General features: G+C 43.3%; 1 protein-coding gene across 1 annotated transcript; it reads left to right on the top strand.

Moving 5' to 3' along the window:
• Nucleotides 1–2,929: 2,929 nt before the first annotated feature.
• LOC5575707 (DEAD-box helicase Dbp80) lies at nt 2,930–4,917 on the top strand. Its single transcript, XM_001662105.2, has 2 exons — nt 2,930–3,066; nt 3,130–4,917. Exon 2 carries the CDS (start codon nt 3,157–3,159, stop codon nt 4,687–4,689), a length of 1,533 nt encoding a protein of 510 aa, XP_001662155.1. The 5' UTR covers nt 2,930–3,066; nt 3,130–3,156; the 3' UTR covers nt 4,690–4,917.
• Nucleotides 4,918–22,287: the final 17,370 nt, after the last annotated feature.

Raw genomic sequence — 22,287 nt, 5'->3', positions numbered from 1 at the left:
TATAACAGTTTCAAGTGCTTTTAGGCACTCTGACCTTCGGGCACTGAAACAAGCCGTATATGGGTATATAACGCTATGCCACGGTGCTTGTAAGCCCTGTGTCTGCAAGCAGCATACAACGGCTGTCAATGCTGTTAAGAGGCTGGTGTACATGACGTTTATGCCACCCGAATCAAATTTGGCATCGATCAAAACAAATCAAGAACGGTGATGCAATTTGTCGAGATGACAAAAATCGAAGCGGTATTGAGTAGCAGCTGAATTGTTAATAGGAATGATTTTGAAACATACGTGTCTTGTGTGGTGCCGTAATCCTGATCGCATTCCGGTTGGTCTCCAAATCTACGGGACTCCTGCTTAGTGATTACGTGGATCCATTGCAACGAACGAAAAAGTATGAATTTCACGCTTTCTGATCGTTCTGGAGACCGTCCGGATTGCACCGATTGCAATCAGGATTGCGACACCTGTAAACATGCATTAAATTGATTTTTATTGCTGTAAGGGGTTTCTCCAATAGTTTCCCGATAGCTCCATTCATTTTCTCTTTGATTTTCGGAAAAATGTAGCATTGAAGTTGTCCGGGTTGAATTCCATCCAATTCATGCCATCACCCAGCACCCACAATGTTTCGCTTTACATACGATGCTGAACAAGATAAATCAAAAAAGCGTCGATGGAGCAAATGGGACCGTGATCGGAATCATCCAAAATGTAGTAGGAAATGAGAGAACATTAGTTCGAACCGCAGTCATTCAACAAAAAAAAATCGACTCGGATGAGACAGAAAAAGCTAGAGAAGTACAAAAGATAAACAAACTTTTTTTTTCTTTTTTCTTTCGCACGTGCCATAAAAATTTTGACATCTCTTACTTCAGAGACTCGGAACAAATAGGCCGTTTATCGGCCGAATAATTCGCCAAAAGTGGCTTTTGAGCGGCCCTTAATCACGATATAGTTCTTATTAGCCCTGTTGACTATGCCCTTAAATCGACTATAGAACTGACTTGCTGCTGATTTTTACGGCTTATTGGTTACTTGGGTTCTTTTAAGCGCATTTGCTCAGAAGAACACGCGGTGTTTCCCTTAGAAAAGGAATCGCAATTTCGCTCCTTTTCTACCTTATTTTTATGGGAGACAAGAGATTGCGGTATTTCATCAAAGACGGTTGTTGCGGCTGCATGCTTCTCTTGTCTACTAAGGCAAGCTTTTAGTGTAAAAAGATCATAGGTTCATGCAAGTTCGATAATTTGTGTGTTCCAGTGCACCGTGCACCCCCTTCAGCGTTATGAAATTTGTGAATAGGCCCAATGCGTTCGTGTTGCAATAATCGTTCCACTTTTCATAAGGCAAAATGTATGAATTTCGATATTGCGAATCTTTACTTTAATCCGCAGACTGTCCAACAAGCTGCGCGCCGGTGGCCCATGCGCCGAGTTGTGCGCCAGCCAAAAAGTAAATAAAGAAATGTCAAAATATCTCGCCGAGGAAGTGAATCACTTTTAGGGCTTCAGTCCTAAACTGGACAACGAGTATAATTGTTTAATCGTTAAAAACATATGGAATAAAAATGTTCGTACCACCTTGTTTTCAAGTTGCAAGCGTTTTAAATGGTTTAGATTGATCATAACTCGGCGCATGATCGATCGGCACGCAACTTTTTCGAGGGTCTGCGGTTGTCAGAAAAGATTCGAAAAGTGCCCAACTAGTACCAGACCCTGGCGCGCAACACAAAAAGTAAAGAGAAAGTGATCGAAATGCTAAAAATTCTCGAGAAGCATGATAGTCTAGTTCACAGCGTGTAGGATCAATGAAGTAAGTTTGTTTACTTTTCTGACTTTAGACTGTTTGAATATGTTTTCTAGAGATTTTTCGCTAAATGTTACTAAAGGATCTATGTACAAATGAGAGTTTCTCTCCTCTTTCGCTCTCTTTCGAGCTAGGTATATGCTGTTCTGCTCAAGAAAAGTAAAAATTTCTGCCCAAGAAATGCTCAAGAATTTTTCTACAGTGAGCTCCATTTGAATTGACATTTCTTTTTAACTGCGTACTGCGATCAAAGAAAAATGCTTTTCTTGAGCATTTCTTGCAAGAAATTCACCACGCATCGAGATAGGCGATTACTTTTCTGTTGAAGTGCATACTTCCCATAACAGTGGAATACTAAAGCTTTTGGGAAGTTTTTCACTACAGATCGAAAGGCAATTTCCTTGACTAGCGTTTCATACAAAAGCTATGTATGCTGTTTCGCTCAAGAAAAGTAAAGAAATTCCTTGACTGAAAGGGTCAAGAAATTTCCTACAGAGAGCCCCCTTTGAAGTGACATTTCTTTTCAACTGCGTACCGCGATCAGAAAAAAGTGATTTTCTTGACCATTTCTTGGGAGAAATTTTCCACGCATCGAGATAGGCGATTCCTTTTCTTGTCAGTAGCAAACCGGCCTAAAAAACGCAACAGAAGAGGTTAATGTGACTCAGTTATTGATCAAAGAGAAAGTAAACAAAGAGAGCCTCTCATTTGTACATAGGTCCTTTAGTAATGTTTCGCGAGATTTTTTCGACCAAGAACATCAAAAACACAGATGGAAATCGAGATATATGTCGTCCCCTTAATGCTACAACTAGATAACTCGAAAATCAAAATTTTGAGATGTGCAACTTTGAAAATATGCTCGTTGTACAAGGTGATGGCTAATCGCAGAGAATTTGATTGGAAAGTAAATATCAACTTATGTATTTTCAATCACACACTTATGAGCTGTGGATATTTTGCAGATCTAATTGATAATAATGTTTTGACATATTGAAGTCAAAAATTTCAAATATCAAGTTATTATAGTTGTATACAACTATAATAACTTGATATTTGAAATTTTTGCTATAGCATCAAGGGGACGATGTGGCAACACTGCTCGAGACGTTGACCGCGTTGACCGTTTTTGACAGACGACACGACAAAACTGCACGACGTGCACGACCAGACAGCGCGCAAAAGACAAAAAGCGTTCGCCAAGGCCGACGCGTTTCGGACTAAAAGCGGCAAGCACCTCGTCGATAACCATAAAAAGTAAGATCAGAGAAGATTTGCAGATACCGAAGGAAAAGTGACCCGCTTTTGTATCGCCACTAGGTTTTGCTCCCGGATTGTTCCTAAAGGATGGCGAATACATCTGCTTCGAGTACGACGGGGGCTGGTGCTCTCGGATCGGACTGGATTAAAAAAGCTGAAGAGCAGGAAATTTCCGACTTGGTGAACGAACTGAGCTTTGTCAAAGACGAAAGAACGACCAAGAACGAGAAATCGCCCGAATGGGGAAAGGTGTTGAATTCTGGTACGACTGAATCGGCCACGGCAGGAAAGGAAAGCGCTTCCGGCGAAAACGGAGAGATCGCAGAAGACGCGGAAGAGTTCAACCCTGCAGATGCTAGTTTACTGAGGAAAATCATCCGCAAAGGTTTGGTGGAGTCCAAGCTCGATCCGGAGGTGCAGCGGAATGATCCCTTGTCTCCTTTATATTCTGTTAAAACATTCGAAGCTCTGCACCTGAAGCCGGAATTGTTACAGGGAGTGTACGCCATGGGTTTCAATGCACCGTCAAAGATCCAGGAAACGGCGCTTCCAACGTTGTTGGCCGATCCCCCCCAAAACATGATAGCTCAAAGTCAATCGGGAACGGGTAAAACGGCTGCCTTTGTTTTGGCCATGCTGAGTCGCGTCGATCCTAAGAAAAACTATCCACAGGTAATTTGTCTGTCTCCAACCTACGAATTAGCCATCCAGACCGGTGAAGTAGCCGCCAAAATGGCCAAGTTCTGTCCGGAGATTAAACTGCGGTACGCCGTCCGGGGGGAAGAACTTGCCAAGGGTGACAAGCTGACCGATCACATCATAATCGGAACACCCGGTAAACTGATGGATTGGGGCATCAAATATCGGTCGTTTGATTTGAAAAAGATTACCGTATTTGTGCTGGACGAGGCCGACGTGATGATTGCCACCCAAGGCCACCAGGACCAGTGCATCCGGATACACAAGCAACTGTCGTCGCGGTGTCAGATGATGTTCTTCTCGGCCACGTACGAGCGGGAGGTTATGGAATTTGCCGAATATATCGTTCCGAATCCGATTGTGATCCGTTTGGCCCGAGAGCAGGAATCCCTGGACAACATTAAGCAATACTACGTCAAGTGCCGGACCCAGGACGAAAAGTATCAGGCCATTTCGAACATCTACGGCGTTATCACGGTTGGGCAGGCGATCATTTTCTGTCATACGCGCAAAACAGCCAGTTGGTTGTCCGTCAAAATGTCTCAGGATGGCCATTCGGTGGCAGTCTTGTCCGGTGAGTTGACCGTCGAGCAGCGGTTGGCAGTGCTGGATCGTTTCCGTGCCGGACTGGAAAAGGTCCTCATCACGACGAATGTGCTCTCGAGAGGTATCGACGTCGAACAAGTCACCATCGTGGTCAATTTCGATCTGCCGATGGATCAGCAGGGTCGTGCTGATTGTGAAACGTATCTGCATCGGATCGGGCGCACCGGTCGCTTCGGTAAGAACGGAATCGCTATCAACCTGGTGGATAGTGAGCAAAGCATGGCAATCTGCCGATCTATTGAAGCACACTTTCAGAAAAGGATTCATCTGTTGGACGCTGAGAATTCGGACGATATCGAGAAAATTGGCTCCTAATCGTTTTTCAACTGTGCATTCTCACATAGCTGGACCCGATATTGCTTTGAAGCGCCTATAAATTTGTTTCAATCCCTTTTTTTGATTACACGACGAAACAGGGCAAGCGGAGACTATTAAGTTTATTATTTCTACTTTTAACTGGTTGGCTATATCGTTTATCCCACAATCCTAAATCATTTAAGGCTGTGCGTAAATTCGAATAAATAGAGAAAGCAAAACAAACAACATAGGATTTCAATTCAATCAACATCAAATGGCAAAGTTGGACATATGGGCGTGATCGGGGCAATATGGGCCACCTAAGAAAAACGTCATGGCTAGAATTTTGTGATAATCTTGCTCAACATTTTGTGAAAATCCTAAAAAATTGCATAAAATTTATGTAAGAATCCTGTCTAAAATTTAAAAATTCATGATCCTTTAATCCAAAATTCCTTGTAGTTATATTTACAAATATGACGCACCTTATGTTGCAAAGGACATTTATGTGATTATCGTTTTAATATTCTATATTGCATTGATTGAAATTCTAATCAATAAAACTAAAACAGTTAACGATTAATTGCAAAATCATATTGATTGATAGGAGTCGGCAATCCATTTCCATTACGAACCTATTTTTTTTTTTTTTTTCTTCTAAGCAATGGGGGGATAATTTGCTCAACAGACGCCGTGTGGGGTTAGGGACCATTTACCGTGAACGTACCATATTTGACGCGGTTAAGAAAATTCTAAATTCAAACACTTGTCAAATCGTCGAACTCTTCCCGATTTTGTTGAAATTTGAACATATGCTAGCTCAACTATTATAGAATTAAGGAAAAATCAGTAAAAAAATGTCAAACCTTTTTTTCTTCATGTTTAATTGACTTTTTGTGGAACACATTATGTTCCTTAATTGACGCATCAATTCTTCAATGTGCCTAATTTGACGCACTATGTTCCTTATTTGACGCACTTACAAATAATTGCTAAAGTTTGAAATATACAAGAGTCTCCTCAGTATTCAATAGTTCAATTAATTGAAAAAAGCGCTTTAGAATGGACATAAAAGTTAGAACCTTTGGAAAAAGTTTTGAATGACGTAATCCGGTAGTACTTTTGCTATGCGCTTAGTTAGTGTAGAAAATAAAACCGGCGATTGAGTTCAATCCATAGTTAAGCATTATTGTTTAGTTTAATGTATTTTCGTCGCGATATCAGACAAGGGAAAGGTTTGAAAACTACGTTGCGCTGGAACGGGTAAGGTAGTTGCTAAAATGAGGCCAAATTGGTGAAAAACTAGAACGAAAACAATCGGTTCCAAAAATAACCGTTTGAGAATCTTCGTAACTTATAACACGTGAACTACGCCTACTTGTTCCAAGTTCTATGTCACCCTTATGGACCGCGGGACAAATATGCGTAGAACCAACGACAGTATGGGCCTCGAAATAGATCGAGAACCATATATGGGGTCTTACATTAAGTACGTCATGTTATTAGGGGGAAGGAGATGTTCTGTAAGATGTGACGAATGATACAAGTTTTGGAAGGCTCCATATAAAAAGTGTGACGTAGGGAGGATGGGCGGGGCTTTTGTAGAAAATGGTATGATTTTGTGACACGTATCTCATGGACACCCCCCTATTGTATAAATTATACGAAACAAACCATTGAACCTACACCTCACCTCCTGGCGCATTTATTGAAGCTTCCTTGAAACATTAGGGGGCGTCCATAAACTGTGATAAATTGTACAATTTTCAACCCCTCTCAACCTTGGCCACATTTATTTTATGAAAAGTGCGAATATTTTGTATGAATCGTAGCGCTTCCCTGAACCTCCTCCTCTTCCTAAAACGTGACGTAATCAATGGATGACCCTTTACATGTGATTACATAAAGCATTGGGTTGTTCTGCGGACGGATTTTTTGAATGCAAGCACCATAAATACTTCTTTTCATATTTTCGATTCAACAAAACATGCTGAACAAAATAGCAAATAATTAGGAACATTGTGTGCCTAATTTGACGCACAAGATTTTCATACAAAAATATGTCTTAAACATTAAAAATAGAAAAATTTAGGCGTCTATTTATGAATAAAAGAATATTAATGACTGTTGTTGACGATGTTGCTGTAAAACAGCACAATATTTTCATGAAAATTGATTAACAGTATTTAGCACATTCACTAAGGAATGAAAAAATTGACGCACTTGTCGGATAAATTTTCAAATAATTTTTATTTTTTGCTAATTATTAATCAAATATAAACTTTTTTTGATTGAAATCTTACAATAATATGTAAATGAAGATTGAGGAATAAATTTTCGAATGCTACAAATGAACTAGAATTAATTTATAATAAAATTAATTAGAAAATGCGTCAAGTTTGGACCCGCGTCAAATATGGTACGTTCACGGTACTACATGCAAGCAGTAAACAGGACTACACCCCCGACCCACTAAACCATTTCCATTGCCGCCAAACCCTTCGTCTCTCCGGGACCACCAAGAAGGCATTGCTTCGGAGAGGGGCTATTGCACATCGCATCCTCCAGGTTAGCTGCGTAGCCATGCAGCAACGAACATCGATGACACGCTTAGGGGGGTCCACCAAGGTAGCATGCTGGCGCTTTGCCAGCTTCCCGGGTGGTCCTCACCTCCCGTTGTCCGCTGAAAGCGGGCAGGGTCGACCACTACGCCCGCACCCAGCTGCACCGCAGGTATCAAGAACTGATACTGCGGGCTTCGCAATTTGACCTACTGAAGGCTCAGGCCCTATCAGCTAGCACCAGCTGGGATTGCTGACGAAGGGGCCTCCACCTGCCCCGAACAACCAGAGGCTCGTATCCACCCAGTAGGCCGGCGCCACGACAGCAGCGCTACCAGGATGTTCTCCCCGCGGCCACTTAATCGCTGTAAGGGTCGATTTCGACCGTAGGGCACCGGTATGACCTACGTAGCCGACTGCGAACCCTTGGACCACCTGTTGTTTAGCGTCTGCACTAGCCACTCCTCGAGTCCACTCGCCACCTCCTTTGCAGTTCCGAGACGATGTGGGTGATAGCCGATGAAACGGCATTCCAGCCAAACTCGTCTTCACACATCCTCTGGACCAAATTGTCCGGAGTCGTGTCCCGACCGCATGTGGCTAACATGCGGTCACGCATTGTGCGGAAACGCGGGCACACGAACAAAACGTGTTCCGCCGTTTCCTCTAAACCTGCACAAACTGGACATTCGGGAGAACCCGCATGACCGAAACGGTGTAGATACTGTCTAAAGCAACCATGGCCCGAAAGGACCTGTGTCAGGTGGAATGTTAGTTCCCCATGGCGCCTATTGACCCAGATATCTAACCTCGGAATCAACCTGTGAGTCCACACTCCCTTGGTGGAACTGTCCCACGCACGCTGCCATTTGACCATGGAGGCCAGTCTGGCAGTCCTGCGTATGCCTCTTGTGCCGCGCCTTTCGGAGCACTCTATGTCTTCCATGATAAGGATACCAATAGGCACCATACCGGTGATGACGCAGAGTGCATCGTGTGACACGGTACGGTACGCGCTCGCAACCCTCAGGCACATTAGCCTATAAGTACTCTCTAGCTTGCTACGGTAGCTCTTGGTACTTAAGGCCATGCCCCAAGCCGGGCCACCATACCTCAGTATGGACGAGGCGACACTGGCCAGAAGCTTTCGCTTGCTGGCGTACACCGCAGAGCTATTGGACATCATCCGGGACAGTGCCACAATTGCTGTGGAGGCTCTCTTGCAGGCATAATCGACGTGGCTACCGAAGGTAAGCTTATCGTCGATCATCACCCCCAAGTGTTTGACGGAGCGCTTCGAAGTGATCGTGCAGTCGCCTACACTGATCACCGCTTGCTGCACCGACTTTCGGTTGTTGACAACAACCGCCTCAGTTTTGTGGTGAGCCAATTCCAGTTTCCTGGAGCTCATCCACTCCTCCACAATTGCGATCGAGTGGGCTGCAGTCAATTCCACTTCTTCGATCGATTCACCGTAGACCTCCAGCGTAATATCGTCGGCAAAGCCAACGATGACCACACCCGCCGGGAATTTTAATCTCAACACCTCGTCATACATGACATTCCATAACACCGGGCCCAGGATGGAACCTTGCGGGACTCCTGAGGTTATGTGAAAGCACTTCCGACCCACCTCTGTGTCATAGACTAATACCCGATTTTGGAAGTAACTTCCGAGAATCTTGTACAGGTACTCGGGTATCCCCAGACGCAGGAGCGCATCGGCAATAGCCGCCCAACTGGCACTATTAAATGCGTTCCTTACATCCAGAGTCACTACTGCGCAGTAGCGAATCCCCCTCCTCTTACGCTGGAGTGCTATCTCAGCGGTTTTCTTAACCGTCAGAATAGCGTCTACGGTGGACTTCCCTTTCCGGAAGCCGAACTGGTTGCTTGAGAGACCATTTACACTCTCAGTGTACCTCAACAGTCTGTTGAGGATGATCTTCTCGAGCACCTTCCCCGCCGTGTCAATCAAGCATATTGGTCTATACGCCGACGGGTCACCAGGTGGTTTCCCCGCCTTTGGCAATAGTACCAGGCTCTGCCTCTTCCACGCATCTGGAAATACTCCCTCGTCCAGGCATATCTGCATAGCAGATCTGAACATACCGGGAGCCTCCAAGATTGCGACTTTGAGGGCCAGGTTTGGAACTCCGTCCGGACCTGGTGCCTTCCCCATGCTTAGGGATTTTGCAATCCCTACAAGTTCCTCATCGGTTACTCTATCCTCATCAGGGTTGTTAACGTTAATCAACGGTTAACGCCGTTAACGTTAATTTCGATGTGGATCAACGTCAACGCCGTTGCGTTGATTTTTGTTGCTGTTAGCGTCAACGTCAACGGGTTGCGTTGATTCAACGTCAACGCACATCGTTGATTTTATCGTTGATCACAAATTTCGTTTGCAGCTGCTGTGGAAATTTGTTGTTACATCTATAAACACATCGTTTCTATGAAACCTTCGTTACCAAGGAAAATCTGTTGAACATCAAAGTTCACATGTAGAAAAAATCTAAAGCAATGTCATTCAATTTCCGAAGTTTGCAAACGTTGTACGAATTACATCGTGATACGTAGGTATGATTTTGCACCTGTTTTGTGACTATCCTTAGGAAAAAAAATATGCTGCTTAAGTCAGGATCAAGTTGCTTGTAGTAATCACATCTTCTAGCGATCAAACGGATTCAAGCGACCTGGCATGATATTACCCAGCCGCTGGTCCATACCGATGGTCATTGCATTGGAAACGCTTGAAGTGAGCCGAATTTTTCACTCTTCAGCAGAATAACTACATAAAGCCAGCAAAGAACTGCTTCACCCGAGTCGGCTGCAAGCAGATCGGCTAGCATTTCAAGCAGGTTTTCAGATTACCAAACAAAAGGTGTTTCATCATGCTCTATTAGATTATTTCGATAATCCAGAGGCAAAACTAAAACTGCAGATATGTTCTTCTCAAGATGACCATTTTGTTCTGTTCTTAATAAACCTTATTTCTTGTTATAAAACCTAGACTTGTTTTACTCCCCTCCCAAATGTTGCTTTTAAAAATTCTCTCGAACAAGGCAATGTTGAAATCTGCTGAAATCTGGTATAACAATGTTCAGAACACTCGCGATCTTCGTCACGATAAACAGCACCAAGCTCGTGCTTTGAGTGGACTACGGACTGGGAGTATCGTAGACCAGTCTTGAGTTAACGTAAGAAATAACGAAGTCGTTGACGTTAAATTAACGCTACGCGTTAACGTTATCGTTAATCAACGGCTTAAACAAAATTAACGAAAAAATCGTTAATCGTTACAATTAACGTCAACGAATCAACGAAACGGCGTTAATCGTTGATTAACGTTAACAACCCTGATCCTCATCGCCAGCCCCAATCCCCGGCTGTCCTACAAAAGGAGGCCATGGGCTAGGGTTGTGGCGCGGAAAGAGCCCCTCGATGATCCCCTCCAGCATCTGTGGAGATTGCTCCGTAGGAGCAATTGGACCTCTTGTCTTCGCCATAACGATCCTGTAGGCATCACCCCACGGGTTCACGTTGGCACTCTGACAGAGTCTCTCAAAGCAGGCCTTTTTGCTTGCCCTTATCTCGGACTTCAGCGCGACTTTGGCAGCGGTGAACACCGCCCGTCGTTCTTCACGCTCCTGCTCGGTACGTGCTCGCTGCATCCGCCTCCTGGCCCGTAGGCAGGCACGGCGCAGGTTCGCAATTGCTTGAGTCCACCAGTACGTCGGTGGTCTCCCATTTCTAGGGTGGACTTTCCTAGGCATGGACGCATCGCACGCACGCGAAAGCACCGCTACCAGTTCGTCCCCGCTTAGGCCAAGTAGGTTACGCTCACGACGGAGCGCCTCCCTAAGTACTTCGTCATTGAAGTACGATGTCTTCCACCTACGAGGGCTTGGCCGTGACCTAGCCGCTTCCTCTACGCGCTGCCTGCTGTTGTTGTAGTCGATACTGTAGCGAACCGCCAGGTGGTCGCTGTGAGTGTAGGCATTGTCTACCCTCCAGTTCGAACTACTCGTTAGGCCAGGACTACAAAAAGTAACGTCGATAATCGACTCCGCTCCGTTTCGGCTGAAGGTACTTTTGGTACCAACATTAGCCAGATCGACATCTAGCACGGCCAGTGCCTCTAGCAGGATTTGACCTCGCTGGTTCGTGATGCGGCTTCCCCATTCCACGGCCCAGGCATTGAAGTCACCCGCTATTACTACTGGCCTTCGCCCTGTCAACACGGTCGTCATGCAGTCCAGCATCTGCGTGAACCGCTCGGTCGACCAACTCGGAGGCGCATAGCAGCTACAAAAGAGGACCCCGTTTACTTTGGCGATCACGAAGCCCTCGTAGGTAGTAGACACCAACTCCTGGACGGGGTATTTACCCGTCGTCCATATCGCCGCCATTTTTCCGGATCCATCCACGACCCAGTTGCCGTTGCCGGCGGGTACTCGGTATGGGTCCGATATGATGGCGATGTCCGTCCCCCACTCAGCAACTGCCTGGTACAGCAGTTGCTGAGCTGCGTCACAGTGGTTCAGGTTCAGCTGCGTTACCTGCACTGTGACTTTTCGTTAATGGCTCGTTTGAAGGTCGGGCACCTTGAGCCTCCCGTTGGATGATTGTTGTTCACGGACTTGCCGGAACAAATCAAGCACTTGGGAGGGTTCTTGCAGCCTAGTGCCTTATGACCTTCCTCACCACAACGCCTACACAACTTGGTCCTATCAGGGCCTTTACAGCCCCAGGACTTGTGTCCTGGTTCCCTACACCTAAAGCAGATCACCGGTTGCTCATGTATGTTCAGTGAGCATACTGACCAACCAACCTTGATCTTGCCTACCTTAGCGGACTTATTTGCGTCCGCCACAGGTAGGTGTACTAAGGCCACCTGAGTACCTGCCGGACCTTTCCGTAGCTGAACGGCAGCGGTGGGCACCTGAATCTCGCACTGTTGCCGCAGTGCTGTGACGAGCTCTTCTGCGTTGGTGATCTCGTCAAGGTTCATCACCTTCAGAGTCACTGACTGCGTCAGAGCCCTCACTTCGACACCCTCGCCAAGGACCTCTTCCGCCAAACTTTTGTAGGCGGCGCCCTTGCGCTCCTTGTCGCGCTTAAGCTCGAGAATCATTTCACCTGTACGAGTGCGTCTGACACTGCGTACGTCGGCTCCAAGATCTGCGAGCTTCGCGTCACTGCGCATCGCCTTCAGGACTTCCGAGTACTTGGACTCTTCCGTCTTGATGATGATCGCATCACCCTTTTCGCGCTTGGCACCTACCCTCCTACTTTTCTTAGGCCTGGTATCCCTGCGCTCCTGAACTTCCTGCTTCTCCTTCTTCTTCTTTCTCACTACGGTTGTCCAGGGGGCGTCCCCCCCCTGATCCGCCCTAACCTGTGGTGATTGAGGACCTCTCAAAGGTCGCAACCCCCTGTTCCCATCACTCCGTGAGGGGCCAGCCTTTTCGGGCCCACCCTTCTCGGCTTTCCGGGACGCCTGGCTGGGGTCCGATTTTCCGGCACTTCTGCCGGTTTTCGGGGTTAATATCCGCCTGGCCTTGCGAGCGCCGCCGGGTAGCTCCTCCCCTGACGGCTGCCTCGCGCGCTTCTGCGATTGCTTGTTGTAAGCATTCACTTCCACACTTTTGGGGCTACCCGCGAAGACGAAGGGCTCCGTCTGGGTAGACTTCGGCACCTTCAATTTCACGGGTTCTGCCGCAGCCACAGTCGCCATGGGTTCAGCATGGTTCTGCTTGGCCGCGAACATCGACTTACGAAGTCTGAACAGGGCCTGCTTGAGGTCCTTGCTGATGTTAGACTTCGAGGACGCAAAGTCAATTATGGAGTCGAGCTGCTGTGCAGCCACTTCCATCGCAGAGAGCCCATCTCTACTTTTATTGATGGCCCTCATCAACCACGCTCCATCCATAACCTCACCCGATGCGTTAGCCGGGGATGAAATATGGTTTCCAGCACTGGCACTACGTGCACTGCTGCCTCCTCCTGCTTCCGCTCTCCTCAACGGAGACCTAGCTAACCCACTTCTTGCGAAGGGGTTCGCTTCCCTACTACTACTACTACCTGCACTACTACTATTATTTTGATTTTGGTTTAAGTTTGTATTCATGATTAAATCCCACGAGTAGCACGGGAAAAGAGGTCCACCACGCCAGAGCCCTGCATTAACGCGGTAAGGGACAAAATACTGTGAGGGGTGCCCAGGTGCCCCACAGGCTCCGTTAACGGCCGAACATCTTTTTCACCCCTTCGACCATTCATTCCTCAGCACGGTTTTTCGCATCACACCTTGAATTGGGGTTACCCCGTTTGGTGGACTCTTACCACCGGAACAGGTCGTCCGTAGTTCTATTCTATACGCCGGAACTACACGGCTGATTTACGAATTTACGAAATTACGAACCTATAGAACAATCTAAATGCTCCTCACAGTTCCCCCAGTTCCCAAACATCAAAATCCCAAGTAACCAGTAAGCACGATAATGCGGCACGGTAACAGCATTATATGCGCATATAGGGTAATCATTTGATGCATGTCAGTTTTAAATACGCATATAATGCTATTATAATGCCAGAAATGGCGAAATAGTGTGCCATTATAATGCCAAGATATAACCGTGCTTCTCTGCACCACCAATGCTGATATAAGACCACGTGAGAAACGTCAGTTGTTTTCACCAGGTTTTTAGGGCGAATATTTTGTGCTTTCGCGTACGCAGCCTGAGAGCTTTCGCGTATGCGGCCAAGCAACTGGTACACAAGGTAAATAAATGAATGAATGAAAACGGAAACCTCTAATAGTATGCAAAAAATGTAATAAAATGATACAGATAGTTCTTCTCCGTATCAGACATATTCGTTTTGGTAGTTTTCATCCTTTTGAGGACTTGCAATTGCCACATTTTGATCCTCGTTTTATGATGATGAAATTCCTCATTTTGCGTCTCGAACCTGCGACACCCGTATTGTTGAGTTGTTGTCTTGCTCCTTTGCTCCTACGGCCACATAAGATGAATAGTATTGGAAAGAAAAGTGACCAATTTAAACCATCACTTTTCCCCGTCATAAAACCTGCAATTGTAGTAATGAGAAGATTTATGTTTGACTCCCTCTTACCACTATATGCAAACACAAAGCACGTGGTATATCTGTCAAAACATTGGATGGCATTTAAACATGCCCTGTATTCGAATATAAAGCCAATATAGTGCTTATTTAATGCCTGTATGCATCAGGCTTAGAAGCATTAATGATGCTGTAATAGGGTTTCTATGCATCGGAAGTACTGTTATAAGGTGTGTAAGCATTTGTGGTGCTATTATAATGCATGTACGCATCTATGATGCTGATTAAGGGCTTATTATTAGTGCTTATGGTTAGGGATGGTACACAAATTATGTCACGCTAAATTTCAACTTTTTCGACCACCTCCCCCCCCCCTTTGTCATGTTTTTTGTATGAGTCCTCCGAAATTTTTGTAAGGCTTGTCACGCTTGGCTTGACCCCCTCCCCCCCCCTCGGAGCGTGACGTAATTTGTGCATGACCCCTTACTTGGGTAGTGTGCATTTAACTGTACTGCTTATATTTGGTGGGAGTCAAGCTAAAAATATACACGACCTCATTTGTTTCAATTTAAGGTCTCTAGAATTTGAAGAATCCCAACTATGCGAAATCCATTACCCACTTGCCTCACGGTACCTTATAAGGTACCGCGGGGCAAGTGGGTAAGTGGGGTAAGTGAAAATAATTGGTGTATTTTACTGAATATGTGAATTAACGTTTTAAACTCATGTGTAAACCTTTGAGGCCATTGAGAACATTACGATAGGTAAGAAATTTCTGAGATTTTTCAGCCTTTATTGCATAATAGAGCGAAATATAGTTAACCTGCCAACTATCACTCCGTAACAAGTTGGCGGCGTGCAATCTTATTTTAATATTTTCAGTGGGAAAAAGTTGAGGAAAATAATTGTCTGTACCATTTCGAAGTTGTCCTCTCTGATAGTTTTGAAACACAATAAAAAAAGTTTTAGAATTAATTCTACATAGACCTAAAAATAACTAAATTGAAACACTGTCAATTTTCTAATCACGTGGGGCAAGTGAAAAGTTTCTCATTAGAGATTAAATTTGTGTTTTCTCTTTAGGTAGCTATACTTATACAAGGTTCACAATTATCCTAGAACATCAAAACGTTCTGATAATTCAAGAAACACTATACTCAAAGCGTTAAATGCTATTATCATGGACAAATCATGGAACTTCTCTAAAAAAAAGGTTACCAAATATTACGATATTAATATGTTTACTTCGGACAGCCGATTAAAAAGAAGACGTTGATTGAAAAGTTCCAATATAAGAGAACGCACGGAAATCTTGTGGGATGTCTATGTAAAGCTAGTTCAACACATAAAAAATGGGGTATAGGTGTATCCACATAAAAAAAGTTTCTAAATACTTTATTGAAGGATTCTGTTTGATTTCTCTTGAAGAGTTATCCGACGTCATATCCGATTTTCTTAAAAACAAATAACGAGCGGTGGAAATTCTACAGAGCAGAAATGCAATTGCTGTCCCATGATGTAAGAACTAACATTGGAAATGTTGCAGTTATAATGTTGTCGAATCATTTCAACAAACCTAACTGAACAGAAGAAAATTCAAGTAACAATAATAAAATTTTCTTTGTTTTCTTGTTACTTATGTTATTGTTCATTGGGACGCCTAACCAAATGTTAAGGGTAATAGAAAACTAGAATGTAACTGTTAGTTTTTGAATGTGTTGTTCAAAACGATAAACTTTTCACTTGCCCCACCTGTGGGGCAAGTGAAAAGTAAGGAGGCGTTTTTCAAAAACTTTTTCTGTACTTTTTTCTTCAATTTTACATAAATAACAATTTCAGTATACTGCTTATATTTGGTGGGAGTCAACCTAAAAAATATACACGACCTCATTTGTTTTAATTTAAGGTCTCTAGAATTTGAAGAATCCCAACTATGCGAAATCCATTACCCACTTGCCCCACGGTACCTTATTAGAAAAAAACACCGTCAGTTTTCTACACTCAAAATAATCCAAACGTCATTGTTACGTGGAAACATACGTGGTTTTTTTCCATCGAACTTTCCACGTAGCTATTACGGGGATCGTAGGTGACGATGAATGAATCATGAATGAATGAATGAACCAAAGAACTTGTTTCACTTCATCGGAGAACCGCGTAATAGCTACGTGTTTTTGTTCGTACATTTCACCAAATAGCTTGATGGAACTCAAGGTGCATTTTCAGTGAATTTTACTAGGATTCGGTATAGCTGCAAATAGTTTTGCTTGTATTTTTGGTACACTGAAATGAATTTTATTGTAGAAACTACTGAATCCATGGTAAAATTAAGAACTGCACCAACGATTTTCAACCGACTACATTAATCTGTTAACTCTACCAAAACATAGTCAACATCACTACACAAGAAAATTTCTTCTGTTGATTTAACCAGAGTTGTAGTATTTTTGACTAGAAACATTCTTGATTTGAGAAGTTTAGCATCATACTTTTGACCACATTGTGTTGTACGGTGGGTGTCACGGATTGAAATACAATGTTTTGTAGTGGATGCTACTATGGACATAGTCAAATTTACTGCACTGCTCAGTGATTTTCACCAGATTATAGTAAACTTAACAGATTTTTGTAGTCGGTTGAAAATCGTTGGTGCAGTTCTTAATTCTACCATGGATTCGGTAGATTATACAACAAAATTTGTTTGCGTGTATTCTTTTCGATTTAATGATATAAAATAAATAATGACTTTTGTTCAACCGCAGTCATTGTATTTATTCAACATTAGATACCGACACAATTTAATTTAAGTTGTTAACGAAATCGCCTGGTTCTAATATAATTCGGGCTCGAATCTTCCGCCAAGTGGTCGCAGACGATGCTCCTGTGCCAGAGAATGTCACAAATATGACTATTTTTTCACCATTACACCATATAATAAGTTTACTTACGCTCAATTTTCATTAAAAGAAGAACAGTTTGGCCAGCACCGTCTCTTCCGGAACCGTTTGCAAATCTGATTCACATTGCAAACTCTATTTGATGCCCCGTTTGACGCCTTCCAAAAAATGGTCCAATGATTGTTTTAATAATAGAATTCAAATTAATATGAGAAAAACTTAATAAAAATATATTTTTGAATTTAGCAGATAAACGAACAAAATCAATCTACCAACTCTTAAAGTTTATTTACAACCGACGCCATCCTTGAACTGATCACAACACAAAATGAATCATGAAGTGAACACGGTCGAAATGAAGTGGAGCGTGTACGTTGTTTTCACGTAAGAGCGATAGGTTGATACTGTGAAAATGACCAGAGCAACATATTGTGTTTATCTATGGCTCGGTAACTGTTACCTTAGTCAGGTAAAGTCAGAAAAAGTTCATTATTTAGGATCTACGTGATTTTTCACGTAGTAATGACGTTTGGATTATTTTGAGTGTAATCACGTGGGGCAAGTGAAAAGTTTCTCATTAGAGATTGAATTTATGTTTTCTCTTTAAGGTAGGGGGTCGTCCATTAATTAGGTAAGGGTTTATGGGGGGAGGGGGGGTTTGGGATTTCTTACCCGCCGTACAAATTATATTTAATTTTTATACAAAAAATCTTACTATGGGGGGAGGGGGGGTTCTAAAAACCGCCAAAATTGTCTTACGTAATTAATGGATCGCGCCTAGCTATAAGTATACAAGGTTCGCAATCATCATAGAACAACATAGCGTGCTGACAATTCAAGAAACACTATACTCAAAGCGTTAAAATCTATTATCATGGAACTTCTCTAAAAAAGGTTGTCACATATTACGATATTAATGTTTACTTCGGACAGCCGATTAAAAGGAAGACGTTGATTGAAAAGTTCCAATATAAGAGAACGCATGATTATTATTATTTATCTTTATTTGAGTGGCTTTTCGCCCTTGGCGAGTTCGCCACTTTAAAACGGCAAAAAATCTGGCCAGGTGGGCTAGCCTAGGCAGCTTACATTGAAGATTTTCACAGATTTCACGATACTAATTACTTTACAGTTAACACATTCAAACAAACAGGTAAGACGAAAGGAACAATACTACAAGTTAAAATTTGAATTGAATAAAAAAGAAATCACTACAACGTATTTTTTAACGTTTAACGTTTACACGCTTCTTCTTTCTCTCTTGTTTCCACCAATTTCGGGCAAACTCCGGGTCTGTCCAAAACCGCCGTGGACTGGTCAGTACCAGTGATGGACTCGTGGGTGTTGGTCGCTAGCATTCTGTTCCTCCTACGAGGATGTGCCCAGCGAAAGAGGCTATGACGGGTGCGGGGAAAGACCACCCACCAGCTATTGGACCGATGAGCGACCGGTAGCAGCGGTGAGGATTCAGTAAAAGGTTGATCCTTGCAGCATCCCTGATTCAAGACGATATGCCTTATGTAGGAGGCTGTTTCTCTCCTCCAAAACATCGTATCGTATCGTGACGGAGGGGAGATCGACTGACAGCCTGGGTGAGTTGGCTACAAAGTAGCACAATTGTGCCTAACTTATTGATTTTTGTTTCTTTTCAGGATCCAGATTTCTTTCTTGTTGTGTGTTGTTCAGTATGTTGATACGGCCGCAGACGTGGGACTTACCACCTGAGTTTTGGGTGCTCAGGGTGCCCAGTTACGGGTTTCGTTGCCTAATGGTAGGTCAACGTTTTCACTGGCGTAGACGTGGGACTTACCACCCAAGTTTAAGTGCTTGGGGAGCCCAGTTGCGCTTAGGTTATCCGAAAACTCTAAAGTTCCGTCGGTTAGATGAACAGATTCTGTTTTTAAATTTCGTCAAAAAGTTTGGCATCTTTAAGGAAACAGAAAAGCGTAGCCTCGCTGCTTCTATCATCCTGTAAGATCGTTCGAATGCTTCCCATATCGTACTGCTTTCTCATGTGTTCCAGAGTGGGACAGGTGTACAAAAAGTGTTCAACAGAGTTATGCACCTGGCAGGTCTCGCAGATTCTTCGGAAATTGGGTCCGCCACTCATCGAGTGGGAGACTCGCGTATGCCCCGTTCGAAGTCGGGAGAGGATAACTTGTTCCCTTCTGTCTGGGCGATCTTCCCATTTTCTAACATCCCTCTTAATTTTCCTGGTGAAGAGACTCCTTTCGCTGTGCCACTTTCTCCTCCATGCGTTATTGATTTTTTCTCGTAGCCACAATTTGAGGTCGTCGCTCGGGACGGTGTCAGTCAGACGCGCGCTGTCTCGACCGGTTTTGGCACACCTATCCGCTTCCTCGTTGCCTGCAATTCCGCTGTGACCGGGTACCCACATAAGCGTGATGTTTTCGTTATCGTCAAGCACCTCTTGTATCTCCTGAATCCAAGGGTGCTTGTTGGTGTCCGATAATATTGCTGCGATGGTACTAGCTGAATCGGTGGCGATGAGTACCGGCCCGATGAGGTCCGATGGTTGCAAGATTGCCTGAAATATGGCAGCTGCTTCTGCCGAGAAAACCGAGCATTGGCTAGGAAGGCTCCTGCTTTCCCAAAAACCGATGCCGCACCAGCCTATCCCCACTTTTCCTAGGGCCTTCGACCCGTCCGTGTACCGAAAATTATATATTCTGTACTTGGTTCTGATCCGGTCCAGGAAAAGAGCTTGTGCGAGCCTTGGGTTGCCACCTTTCTTGAGTTTTTGCTTCAGATAATTATCCACCTTTACTTTCCTGGCGGACCAGCTCCTGGCTCCGTTACGGTGTCGCTCAGATACCGGAGGGAGCTCTATGCCGGCCACGGACCTTAGGATCTGGTTGGCCTGTATTTCGATGCAGGCCTCCGATCCGTTGTTCTTGGTTCTTTCCAAGAAACTGATGGCCCTACTACCAATGCTGTTAGCCAATTTGTATCGAAAAGGTAAGACTCCGGCTTCGGCACAGGCCGAGTCGGCTGGCGTGGAAGGCAGATGTCCAGAGATTATCCGGATCGCGTTGTTGTAGGTTCCCCCTAGGTTGCTGACCAGTTCGTCGAAGCGTAGACCAGTAATTTCGATCCCGTAGAACAATCGGCTGTTAACGATTGCGTCGGCAACTCGGATTCTGGACGTTCGATCGCTTCTTTTCCTTTTCCCGGATATAAGCTTCATTAAGTTGATTCGAACGCATGAAAATCTCGTGGTATTTCTACGTAAAGCTAGTTCAAAACACAAAAAATGGGATATAGGTGTATCCACATAAAAATGTTCTAAATACTTTATTGAAGGATTCCGATTGATTTCTCCCGTTGAGTTATCCGACGACATATCCAATTTTCTTAACAAATAACGAGCGGTGTAAGTTCTACAGAATAGAAATGCAATTGCTGTCCCATGAACTAACATTGGAAATGTTGCAGTTATAATGTTGTCGAATTATTCCAACAAACATAACTGAGCAGAAGAAAATTAAAGTAACAAGAATAAAATTTTCTTTGTTTACATGTTACTTATGTTATTGTTCATTGGGACGCCTTAACAAATGTTAAAGGTAAGGTACCGCGGGGCAAGTGAAAACAATTGATATATTTTACTGAATATGTGAACTAACTCATGCGTAAACCTTTGAGGTCATTGAGAACATTACGACAGGTAAGAGATTTCTGAGATTTTTCAGCCATTATTGCATAATAGAGTGAAAAATTGTTAACCTGTCAACTGTTACTCCGTAACAAGTTGGCGGCGTACAATTTTATTTTAATATTTTCAGTGGAAAAATGTTGCGGAAAATAATTTACTGTACCACTTCTTAGTTGTCCTCTGTGATGGTTTCAAACTGCAATAACAATAGTTTTAGAATTAATTCGACGTAGACCTAAAAATAACTAAATTTTAACACCGTCAATTTTCTTATCAGGTGGGGCAAGTGAAAAGTTTATCATTAGAGATTGAATTTGTGTTTTCTATTTTAGTAGCCATAAGTAAACATGGTTCCAGTGAATCAAATGTCATCCAACACGCAGCAACAAAGACATTGTCATCTCCTACTCTTGTTGCAACAATTTCGTTCCGCAACATCAGTTTATCATCACTTGCACAGAATATGACAATGATCGATCACCACGTGCGCAGCAATTTTCTGGGCTTCGCATTGCAATTTTCGAGAACTTTCTCCGTGTTGGTAAACATTGACACATTATCGAACAGCATCCATAAAAGAAATTTGGTTTTATGTTTAAAATAACTGATTAATCGCGAGTTGAAAAGGTTGCAACAATGTTGCGCTCTGTGATTGTCATGACAATTTTGCTTTTGATTGTATCCTTATCCGCAACAGTTGGGACAAGCGGTTGTGAGCGAGCTTGGTTTGTTGTTTGTTTTTCGTCTGTTATGATGACAATTTGATTCACTGCATGGTTCGCAATTATCATAGAAAAACATAACGTGCTGATAATTCAAGAAACACTATATTCAAGCGTTAAAAGCTATTAGAAATCATGGAAATTCTCTAAAAGATGTTGTCAAATATTACAATATCAATATGTCTACTTCGGGCAGCCAATTAAAAGGAAGACGTTGACTGAAAAGTTGCAATATTAGAGAACACACGGAAATCTCGTGGAATGTCTCTGTAAAGCTAGTTCAAAACATAAAAATGGGGTATTGGTCTATCCACATAAAAAAGACCCTAAATACGTTATTAAAGGATTCCATTTGATTTCTCCCGAAGAGTTATCCGACGTCATATCCGACTTTCTCAAAAACAAATAACGAGCGGTGGAAATTCTACAGAGCAGAAATGAAATTGCTGTCCTATAATGTAAGAACTAACATTGGAAATGTTGCAGTTATAATGTTGTCGAATCATTTCAACTAACATAACTGAACAGAAGAAAATTGAAGTGAAAAGAATAACATTTTCTTTGTTTACATGTTACTTATGTTATTGTTCATTGGGAAGCCTTAACAAGTGTTAAAGCTAATATAAATCGTGAATATAACTGTTTGTTTTTTATTTTTCTTGTTCAAAACG

This window comes from Aedes aegypti, chromosome 2 (genome assembly GCF_002204515.2).
Source record: "Aedes aegypti strain LVP_AGWG chromosome 2, AaegL5.0 Primary Assembly, whole genome shotgun sequence".
Taxonomy (NCBI): Eukaryota; Metazoa; Arthropoda; class Insecta; order Diptera; family Culicidae; genus Aedes; species Aedes aegypti.
This window is presented reverse-complemented; position numbering and strand designations above follow the sequence as displayed.

Excerpts from the sequence above, each read along its gene's own strand:
- LOC5575707 (XM_001662105.2), top strand. The coding sequence starts at position 3,157 with ATGGCGAATACATCTGCTTCGAGTACGACGGGGGCTGGTGCTCTCGGA.